At 38.7% G+C, this 11,403-nt stretch overlaps 1 protein-coding gene across 29 annotated transcripts in view; it reads left to right on the forward strand.

The window, feature by feature from the left end:
* obscnb (obscurin, cytoskeletal calmodulin and titin-interacting RhoGEF b) overlaps positions 1–11,403 on the forward strand; it is a 57,836-nt gene that overhangs the window by 9,164 nt on the left and 37,269 nt on the right. For 27 of the 29 annotated variants that reach the window (XM_044135372.1, XM_044135379.1, XM_044135376.1 and 24 more), the window contains exons 8-25: positions 402–570; positions 684–959; positions 1,048–1,329; positions 1,825–2,100; positions 2,180–2,455; positions 2,574–2,855; positions 2,935–3,216; positions 4,198–4,473; positions 4,560–4,829; positions 4,914–5,180; positions 5,609–5,878; positions 5,986–6,252; positions 7,045–7,311; positions 7,393–7,505; positions 7,598–7,751; positions 7,856–8,017; positions 8,090–8,194; positions 9,021–9,287. In XM_044135372.1, coding sequence (XP_043991307.1) covers positions 402–570; positions 684–959; positions 1,048–1,329; positions 1,825–2,100; positions 2,180–2,455; positions 2,574–2,855; positions 2,935–3,216; positions 4,198–4,473; positions 4,560–4,829; positions 4,914–5,180; positions 5,609–5,878; positions 5,986–6,252; positions 7,045–7,311; positions 7,393–7,505; positions 7,598–7,751; positions 7,856–8,017; positions 8,090–8,194; positions 9,021–9,287 — 4,261 coding nt within the window. The remainder of the gene's footprint in view (positions 1–401; positions 571–683; positions 960–1,047; positions 1,330–1,824; positions 2,101–2,179; positions 2,456–2,573; positions 2,856–2,934; positions 3,217–4,197; positions 4,474–4,559; positions 4,830–4,913; positions 5,181–5,608; positions 5,879–5,985; positions 6,253–7,044; positions 7,312–7,392; positions 7,506–7,597; positions 7,752–7,855; positions 8,018–8,089; positions 8,195–9,020; positions 9,288–11,403) is intronic. The other 2 variants (XM_044135377.1, XM_044135378.1) reach the window with 2 other exon arrangements.

Below are 11,403 nucleotides of genomic sequence, written 5' to 3' on the forward strand. Positions count from 1 at the left end.
AGCAGGATTGGGCTAGTAAACAATAGCCTTTGTTTTTTACATTTCATTCAGTGCTCTTCAAGTTCATTATTTGAAAATAGAAAGCCACAACTGCAAACTTACCAAGGCATGGCCTTCTGAGCCAATAGGTTGGCTAAGGAAAACATGAAGCAGCCAAGAGGCTAAATCTGAAGGTGCAGTACTAGAGACCAACAAGCTCAGGTGAAAAAATGTGTCATCACATTATTAGCCAGCATACAGAACGCTATATGAGGTGGTGACTTTATGCTGTGTTAATGCCTTTATGGATTCTGGTCAGTGCTAAGGGGAAGATAAGGCTAATTCAGTGTTTTTGGGAGTGCTGTTAGGGATCTTAAAATTAGTTAATGTGTTTTGGTAAACTGGACTGTTTGGTTCTTCAGGTGGCTTGGATGAAGAATGAGCGAGAGGTGAAAATGGGGAAGAAGTATGAATCCATTATAAGAGATCGTAAGAGAATCCTGATGGTTCACAATGTGACAGAGGAAGATGTGGGTCTTTATGAGTGTGTCTTATCTGAGGATAGGATGTCAATTCAACTGACACTGAAAGGTAAGTGAATTAGAACTTTAAAATGGTTATACATCCTAGGTTAAAAGCTTTGTTTTGGTAACTATTGACTACAATTACTGGAATTAATTTGGTTTTATTCTACTTCTGCTTAGATGAGCCTGCTAAATTTCTCAATAAAGCCAGAGGCCCCATGGGATTGTCATCATCCCTTAAAGGAGATCTTGAGCTGACCTGTGAGGTGTCTTCTGCAAGTGCTGCTGTTGTATGGAAAAAAGATAAAGTTGAAATTAGTGAGGACCAAAGAACAACTATCATCTCCAAAGGGACCCAAAGGAAACTTATCATTAAAAGTGCCAAGAAAAATGATGAAGGATATTATTCTTGTGAGACAGCAGCTGATAAAGTCACATTCCATGTCAAGATAAAAGGTAAAACCCATATTTCTGCTTGTAACATGATGTAAACTGTTGTCATGCAGGTGCTTTAAATTTGAGATAATTTTGTTTTTATTCTCAGAAACCCAAGCAGTAGCTGCATTCTCCAATAAAGAGTCAGTTCAGAGGGATGTCAAAGCCGTCCTCAGCCAGAAATCAACACTTAGCTGTGATGTGTCAGACACTAAGACGGAGGTGAAATGGTACAAAGATGGAAAGTTGCTGCAGTCAAGTAAGAGAATATGCTTGGAGGCCAAGGGGAGCACCCGTCAGCTGGTGATAGAAAACATCGAGAAGACTGATGCTGGAGAGTATACCTGTGAAGCTGGAGGGGATAAACTGGTCTTCAAGATAACTGTATCAGGTAGGAAGGCTGGACTAGTTACTTTGAAATGTGGTTATCATTGAAGTTGTCCTAATCAGTTGTTTGCTGACCCCTAATCTCTTCCTTCCTTCCTTCCCTTCTTTCTTTCTTTAACTCTTTCTTTCTTTCTTTCTTTCTTTCTGTCCTCCCTTCTTTATTTCTTTTGTTCATTCTCTTTCTTTCTTCCTTCCCTCCCTCTCTTCCTTCCTTCCTTTTTTCCTTCCCACCTTCGCTCCCTTCCATTCAAAAGGACCCAGTGGGCAATCATTACATTGCCTACAATTGTTTCCTTTTTTAAAATATTTTTAGTTCCACACAGATGTTGGATGAGAATTAGGTCTTACTGGTTTCATGTAATGATGCTCTAAAGGTCTTCGTTTTTTGATGTTAAAAACGAAGAACCGTTCAGTTTTAACTCAAAAGAGTTTTTACTCTTTTGAAATTGTATTTATTATTCATACCAATACTGTATTTTTTTATTGGCTTTACTTTCAGAGGCTATGTCTGCTTTCTGCAACAAGGAGTTAGTACAGAGGGAGGTGAAAGCCACTCTCTCACAGAAAACCACCCTCAGCTGTGAGGTAGCGGACATGAAGACAGAGGTGAAATGGTACAAAGATGGCAAACTCCTGACTTCCAGCAAAACGGTTCAAACTGAATCAAAAGGCAAGAGCCGCCAGCTGGTGATTGACAGCGTGGAGAAGAAAGATGCAGGAGAATACACCTGTGAGGCTGCGTCTGAAAAGATGAGTTTTAAGATCGATGTGGCAGGTAAAAATGTTTGGCACATATAAATCAGACTGTTAAAGAGAAGTTACTGATATGTTTTCTTTCATGACTGTTTAATCAGACGCCCAGTCTGCCTTCTTCAACAAGGAGTCGGTCCCGAAGGATGTCAAAGCCACTGTGTCTCAGAAAGCTACGATTAGCTGTGAGGTGTCTGATACCAAGACAGAGGTTAAATGGTACAAAGATGGCAAGCTGCTCACTTCTAGTAAGACAGTACATACAGAGTCAAAAGGCAGAATTCGGCAGGTTGTGATAGAGAGCCTGGAGAAGAAAGATGCTGGAGAGTACATCTGTGAGGCAGGTGCGGAAAAGCTTTCCTTCAAACTCCAAGTTGAAGGTAGGTTCCAGAGCTAAACTGACACGTAGATGGAAGATGATATTTTACAGAAACTGAAGGCAATGATACTAAAAAGTAGATTATTAATAACAAAGTCATATATTCCTACTTCACACAGACGTGCAGGCCCAGTCTGCCTTCTACAAAAAGGATTCTGTGCAGAAAGAAGTGAAAGCCACTCTTTCCCAGAAGGCCACTCTGAGTTGTGAGGTTGCTGACAGCAAGACAGAGGTGAAATGGTACAAAGACGGCAAGCCGCTCACTTCATCCAAAACAATCCACACTGAATCAAAAGGCAAGATTCGCCAGCTGGTGATTGAAAGCGTGGAAAGAAAAGATGCAGGAGAGTATATTTGTGAGGCTGGGTCAGAAAAGCTGGCCTTTAAGTTGTATGTTGAAGGTAAGCCGTTTTTTTATACACCAAAGTTTCTTATACCTATGTTGCAGCTTCAAGATGTTTTCTATTATTATTTTTACAGAGACCCAGCTTAAGTCAGTCTTCTTCAACAAGGAGTCTGTCCAAAAGGAGGTGAAAGCCACTCTGTCGCAGAATGCCTCTCTGAGCTGTGAAGTTGCTGATGCAAAGACAGAGGTGAAATGGTACAAGGATGGTAAGCTGCTGAAATCCAGCAAAACCATACATACAGAGTCAAAGGGCAAGTGTCGCCAGCTGATGATTGACAGTGTAGAGAGGAAGGATGCTGGAGAGTACATCTGTGAGGCCGGGACTGAGAAGCTGGCTTTTAAGATTCTTGTGGCAGGTAGGAGAAAAGAAAACAATACTTCTTTCTGTTGTAGGCATAAACCATTATACTGGATTTATTTCACAGCTTTGCTTTTCTCAAAGATTCTATTTCTTGGACCTTTTGTTAGCAGTTTTTTTGAAGGGTTCAGAATAAAAGACAGAGAAGAACATAAAGTAAGCAACTTCCAAAATGGACTGAGTCAGCATAAACAAGTGTGAAAAAGTCTATATGAACAAGTAAAAAGTTTGTTTACAGTACGCAATGCAAATCGTGTTTTGTGACTGCTCTATTTCTGAGCAGTCACCCTGAAACAGTGCTTTACTGCTTCAAAGAAAAAAAATGTATAAAAATAAAGTCTAGCATTAGCAATTAGTGTGGTTAGCACACTAGCTTTGCAAAACGTTGTGTACTTGTATATTTCAACAGAACGTACATCATTACTCTAACTGTGAGGTTCTCCAAAGGCTCCCAACATTTCCAAATGCAGCGTTTTCCACGACATACAGAGCTTGATAGTTCAGATGGATTAATCAGTGTAATGACTATCTCATTCAGCCTTCCTATTACACGCTGAAAATTTCACTCTCTCTGACTTTTAGAAAAAGTGAGTAAAAGTGAGTTGATATGTGGGTTGACCAACAAGTCAACTCACTTTGATGTGAGTTGCAGACATGTCATAGAAAATACAGTTTCCTGTCATATAGCCTCTTACATCTTTGTACTTCATCTGACACACTTATTCTAAAATGCTTAACTCTGAATCTTCTTTGCTCAGTAACAGAGATTATGTATGTTATATTGAAAAAAGATTGAAAAAAGATTACATTTTTGACTTTCCAGCTAACTACTAGTCAAGGTCAACTAAGCTGAAAAGTTGTCCTATACTGGTCCCCAGCTGGATTCTTCATGTGTTTCCAGCTGAAAAATAAAAACGTATGTTAAAGCATTTTCAGATGAACTGAAATGTTTATGACACATATTTCATTTGTTCTTTAGAAACTACAACTGGCTTCTCTAGCAAGGAATCAGTTCAGAGAGAAGTGAAAGCTGCTCTCTCTCAGAAAGCCACTCTAAGTTGTGAAGTTTTAGACTCCATAATGGAGGTGAAATGGTTCAAAGATGGAAAGGTTCTCACTTCGAGCAAGGGGATCCACATGGAATCAAAGGGCAAGACCCGTGAGCTGGTCATAGACAGAATGGAGAAGAAAGATGCTGGAGAATATACCTGTGAAGCTGGAAGTGATAAATTGGTATTCAAGCTGCAATTGACAGGTACCAGTATATTACAAATAAACTTAAAGTTTTAACTGAAGAGATTATGTTCTACAACAAAACACTTAAAAAATTGTGTCCTGTAGACATAGCTGTGAAGTTTAAGAAGCCTACCAAGGATACATTTATTGTTGAAGCAAGTGAAAAAGTTGTTTTAACGGCTGAAGTGACCACAGAAGGTGGCAATGTGAAGTGGTTCAAAGATGGCGTGGAGATAAAGGAGAGCAGCAAGTGTGAAATACAAAAAGATGAGCTTTCTCGCACTTTGACACTGAAATCAGCAGAGACCAAAGACAGCGGAACGTACTCCTGTCAAACTCCAAATGACAAAGTGGAATTCAAAGTTCAGGTTAAAGGTAGGTCAAATAAAACTACTTCCACATCTGCTTCTGCAAATGTTTAATTTTCTTTTCCCCTGCTACTCCATGCTTTCATTTCAGATTCAGCTTTGAAGTTTGTTGTTCCTTTGAAAGCTGCTACGGTGGAGTTAGGAGGAACACTCAGCCTAATTTGTGAGCTAAATCAGGCCTCAGGGGATGTTCTCTGGCAACACCAGGGCCGTGAAATTAAACCTGGAAACCGGCACTGTGTCAGAACAGATGGAGCTAAAAGGATCCTCACTGTAACAGCAGTCACGAAAGAAGATGAAGGGGAATACAGCTGTGTGTGTAAAAATGACAAGACCTCTGCTAAAGTAACTTCTAAAGGTAATTAAATCTGAAAATTTGCATATACACTTGCACTCTTTACAACTGTGCCAAAATATTCGAGCCATAAATGAGAACCTTGAATGGATTTTAGGGACATTTGTCAACCATAAAACACATAAAAGCATCCAATGTGTGTTTAAAGAGTTATGTTGTTTTGTGAATAAGACTAGAACAGAGTCTTGGACCTTAATATTTACTAACGTCAGCAGGTCTGTACCGTTCTTGCACCTCTTGTTATTTCATTGACCTAAATACAAAGAAAGGTATTTCATTTTCACCTATTTTTCATTTTTTGCAAACTTTGTGTTTTTATAAATGGGGCTGTAGAATCTGTTTCTTATGTCATAATGTGTTTTTATAGTCAGTGTACACCTGTTAGTGAAAACACCTGATTGCATCTTAAAAACTGGCTTCGTTCTTTTCAGCACCAAGACTCGTGAGGTTGACCACTAAACTGAACAACGTCGCCGCAATGGAGGGAAAGGATGCCATTTTCAAATGTGTAGTCACTCCGGCTGACTCCAATGTTCGGTGGTTCCACAACAATATACCCATCAGTGCTGGGCCCAAGTACAAACCTGAGCATGGAGGTGGTAGCTTTGTACTAACCATCACCTCAGTCACACAGAAAGATGCAGGAGAAGTTAGTGTTGATGCAGAAGGCAAAAGCTGCAAAGCAACTCTTCAAGTTCAGCGTAAGCTTGGAAATGTTTTCTGCAATAGCGGTTATTTTTAGTTTTGTTAATTTTCAATTTCCAAAAAATACAAAATTTGTGTAAATCACCACATCTGCTTTTCCCAGGTGAACCTGTCACTTTTAAGAAAAAGCTGGAAAATATGACAGTGGAAGAACAGGATGAAGTAAAACTGGAAGTAGAGCTGAGTAAGCCTTCAGATGAAGTCAAGTGGATGAAGAACAGTGTTGTTGTGCAGCCCGCAGGAAACATAGAGATCCGAGTGGAAGGAGCAAAGCAGGCTCTAATTTTCAAGAGAGTAACTTATTCTGACCGCGGGATATACTCTTGTGAGACTCTGGATGACAAGACTCAAGCAAAACTCACTGTTGAGAGTAAGAATAATCCCTAATAATGTTTTTGGAGAAACTAATACAATATACCTTACAACTCTTGAACCACAATAACAGAATGCTTTTCCCTATTTTGTATACAGAGGATTGCTTAGCAAATATTTTCTGATTGACAGCAATTTAGTTTTACAGTTTCAGCTGTTCTGGTGGTGATTTATATTTAGGCCATGTTGCTATGTAGAATGATCAGAAGAAATATTGATTGGTATTAAAAAATGCACTGTGCTTCTGACCTTACACAAAATCACCTTCTCATTCTTCAATAATCTTACAATCTACTCAGGGGAAAGTGTTATAAAAGGACATATCATTTGTCATTCTGACTGAATTAGCAGGGCAGATGGTTCTTATTAAAGAGAGTGGTGCTTGAAACATTCTTCTTTTGTCAACCAAGATTGCTTCAAAGGAAATGCCTGCTGCATTTTGACAAACACTCTCTAGATTCAACTTTCGCCAACAATTCAGAAGCAGTTGAGTTATGAAGAAACTATTTTAAGGCATGGTAAATGTAGTAAATATTCCAAAAGTCAGTGTGACAAGTCATTCAGCTCTAGTATGTCAGAGTTAAAGCTAAAAATCATGAAAAATAAATCAAGACTCACGCTTTGCCTGTGCTTCAAATCTCTTAAAGTAACTTTGTTTATCAAAGACATTTGACAAAAAGACCTAACAACACAAATGCAGTAAAGTTTATCAAAAACTGTTTCTATTATTCTCCAACTTTTTTCACGTTCTCACTGTATGATGATCACTAAATGCTGTTTTCCCCTTCAGTGAAGAAGATCCAGGTAATAAAAGCTCTAAGAGAAACAAAAGCTCATGAAACAGAGACAGTGACTCTTGAAGTGGAGCTGAGTCAAGCTGATGTTGAAGGCTCGTGGACCAGAGATGGGGCCAAGTTAAAGTCAGGGGCAAACTGCCGCATCACAACCGCAGGAAAAAAGCATGTCCTGACACTTTCCAATCTGAAGAGAGAGGATGCTGGGACTATTTCCTTTCAAGCAGAGGGAGTCCATACCTCAAGCAAACTGATTGTCACAGGTAAATTCTGCTGATTATTTGTTCTTCTGGGGAATTGTCTGAGCATTGCCATTTTTTGACTTAAGTGTACTAATCATACAGAACCTCTTGCTATGATCTCCAAACCCATTATGGACATCAATGTTCCCGAGAAGGAAAAGGCAACATTTGAATGTGAAGTGTCTAGGAACAACGCAGAAGTTAAATGGTTCAAGGTGAAAAGTTACTTGTTCATTTATATAAGCAAAATAAAGTTACACTATTCAAAAATAATATTAATAACATTTTGAAAACAACAATTCTGCAGGATGATGTTGAACTGAAGCCAACAAAGAACATTGCTATTCATTCCTTTGGCCAAAAGCGCTCATTAGTTATCAACAAATGCACGCCTGAAGATGGAGGCACTTACATCTGTCGCACAGCTGATGATAACACCTCTGCTAAGCTCACTGTGCATGGTGATTAATTACCTGCAAATTTATTAAACCAGTCAAATTAGTTATATCAATCAAAGTGTATTTCATTGTTCTAACGAAATACATTCCCAATTTGGTTTCTGTAGCAAGAGATATCAAGATTGTTAAGAAGCTAGAAGATGTGGAAGCGGTGGAGAAGGAGAGTGCTTCGTTTATCTGTGAAATCTCTCATGATGACGTGGAGTACCAGTGGTTCAAAGGAAATGCTAAAATTAAAGCCAGCGAAAATGTCAAGATAAGACAAGAGGGTAAGGATTTTAAAAAGCTTAAAATGATTAGAACTTTTATGTTTTTATTTGAGATGTTTTATCCTATTCCAGGCAGAACATATGTACTGCTGTTTAAATCTGTAACTCCTGAAGACATGGGTGAAATTAGATTTACAGCTGAAAAAGCATCTTCAGCTGCAAAACTTAAAGTGAAAGGTAAGTAGTTGTTTTTTGAATGTTTATTAATTTTTCAAATGCTTAATGGAGAATGGCATGAAGTCAATAACCTTTCATAGTTTTGCAATTGGATTAACCGTACCCACTGGATCAAAACTGCTAGAGTGAATACCATACCTGTTTGCATATTGTAAGCGATACTTCATCTAAATCTACACACTGACAACTGCAATTCTCATAATTTTCATAATCTTATCTTATGCCACATACAATATTAAGATTAAATCTTCACATATCTACTAAATGCATATTTATCTAAAAATAAGAAACACATTGCATCATTCTGACTGCTTTTAATTTGATAGTATCAACTATCCAATTGCAAATTGCATTCAGGTTTTTATTCCTCATTGAGGCCTGATGGCACCACAAATACTTTTTATTGAGAGTCAAACTTGTTTTTTTATACATCAAGAAATTAGCCTGACATTTTGGCATAACTAGTTTTATGATTTGATGTAGGCAATTGTGTGATTACCCAGTAATTTTGACTTTTTGCTGCCAATAATCACATTGCATATACAAAATCTATTCAGTTTCAATGTAAATTGTGGGAAACAGTCAAAGTTACATTGAGCTGCATCAATTTGTGGATCTTATCTGGCATTTTTATGTTATAGCTTTGCTTTTGTGTTCCATTGCCATAATACCTACCTCTGCTTTCTCTGGCCTTGGCAGAATTATTGAGCAATGGCCTTCCTATCATGTGCCTTAGCGAGAGCTGTAATAAGACCTTTTGCACTGATAGGCCTTTTTTGAGACACAATTGCTAGTCTACAATCACGCCATGTTCATGTTACTATAGAACTGCCTGTCAAGTTTGTGAAGAAACTCAGGGATAAGATAGCGATGTATAAGCACCGTGCTCATCTTGAATGCCAAGTGTCACGTGCCAGTGCAAAAGTGAAGTGGTTCAAGAACAAGATGGAGATCAAAGCCAGCAAAAAGTATGAGATCAAAGGTGAAGATGTGTACCGAAAGCTCACCATCAATGACGTGGATTCTGGTGATGAAGACATGTATACCTGCGATGCTACAGATGACAAGACATCCTGTAAAGTGCTTGTGGAAGGTAAAACAGAAGCTGACAAAGAATACTTGTACACTTAATGTTGTTATGAATAGATACACCCACAAAACAAGCCATCAGACTGAGTCAATGAGGCATAGATCTATTTATGAGTGTGAAATAATCTACTAATGGGATAAAACCTGGACATCTACCAATTTGTATTTTGTTTCCTCTTGTAACCAATCTCACCTACTAATTTATTGAGATCAATTAACTTTTTTATACTGTAAACCAAATGAAATGTTTTAAATGCTACTGCAGATAACATCTATGTAATTTGTCTACGTGATTTGGATCACAACAGAAAGTATTCATGGATTTAAGTGTAAGTGTGATTCATTACAAGAAATGGATTTGCCCCAAATATTTACATTTTTAATAATTCTAGATAAATTGTGATGACAGTAAAACATTATCAATAGATCAAAGATTCAAAGATATAAGAACTTGATAAAATAATTATTACCAAAGCTTGCTCCTCAATAACGTGCACCTGGTTGTCAAGCATTGGCCCCTGGTGTCAACAAGACAATAGATAGCCCACTACACCTAGTCCCCAGCACCAGAGAAATCAAGGTGACGTTCCAGGTGAGGACTGGTCTTAAATTAGAGATCTACATTATAGAAATTACAATTCTGAGCCCTCTGATTTATGGTTTTGTTATGCAACTTTTGGAACACGAAATCCCACTTCATTGGAGGGAAAAAACTTGGAGTTGGTGTGATGCAGAGTAATAAGATCTGGATAATGTACATCTCTGCACACAGCTTGGACTCTGGAGTTTCACCTTTGGAGAGATATTAGACAGGATACTATAACAAAACTTTGATGTGTTCCTAGTAGATTTTTATGCTGTTTTGGGTGATGATGGAATCACCTAGAAGTGCGTAATTGGAAGAAATTGCTTAGCTGTTCTGAACCCAAGTGGTATTTTAACACTATACACAAGATATTCCACAATGGGACTTGGTACTTATGGTCAAACATTGATCATCTTAACTGATAACAACCTGATAATGAATTGGCTCAGATGGTGAGGGAGGCTCCTGAACAGACCAAGGAAACCAAATGGTGAAGTCTTTGAATTTACAGCTCATATTCCTATTGAGGGATCACACTTCCCAGTCTCCTTTGAAAATCTTACTCTAGAGCAGGGGTTTTCAAAGTATGAAAGGGTGAGCCCCCCTCCAAGGAGCACAATGCCTGCTGCGCCCCCCCCCCCCCACCCCCGTGAAGGGGGGCGGAGGTTCAGCCCCGCTCTGGCCAAAACCAGTGATGGCATAGTTACTTTGAAAAAGTAACTTTAATCGGACTACTGATTACTCCTTGAAAAAGTAAATTAGTTATATTACTGACTACTTGATTTGGAAAGTAACTAAGTTACACTAAAAGTAACTTTTTAGTTACTTTCAGCAGCTGCTAACAACAACGCTCTGCCTCCTGTGAAAATCACATTGAGCTTTGCCAAAACTTAATTGTAAGCTATTTTATAATGGTAACATCAACAATGTGTCTCCACTGATAAGGTTGAACTGAAGAGGAGATTGTACAAAAAAATAAATAAAAAACATGAGTAATTTGTGTGGTCCACTGTTGTCTGGAAAACTCTAAGAAGGATTTTAAAGCCCCCCTCCCCCCAGCCTCCAGATTCTGCGTTACGCCCCTGAGTTTGATGTCGCAGCGCACAGAGCTCCTCCTGCAGCTCCACAGCTCAGATGGCTGCACAGATTTGTGACACTTACCGTAATATTAATAATTATAACGGTGCTAACTTGCCATTATAACTATTGCCAACTACGGACACGTTTATTCGTGGCTGTTTTCACGTTTATTGCGCTGTTCATATTGGTCTCGATGTTTGCAGTTTTCTGGAGCGCAACGCGAAGCTCGACGTCATTGAGAGGTAATAAATTAAGTTGACATTAACAAAGACACAGCGGGACGGATCATCCTGGAAATGATGAACAAGGAGAGACTGACTAAAACTACCTTAATGACGGACAAATTCTGGGATTTATTATGAGTCTCTGCTTATTTCCAAGCCCAAATGAGCAACTTCACGTTCAAAAACGAGCTCAAAAAGGCGCAACCCGCCACTCATTAAATTTGCAAGCG

This window comes from Gambusia affinis, linkage group LG12, assembly GCF_019740435.1.
Source record: "Gambusia affinis linkage group LG12, SWU_Gaff_1.0, whole genome shotgun sequence".
Lineage (NCBI taxonomy): Eukaryota > Metazoa > Chordata > Actinopteri > Cyprinodontiformes > Poeciliidae > Gambusia > Gambusia affinis.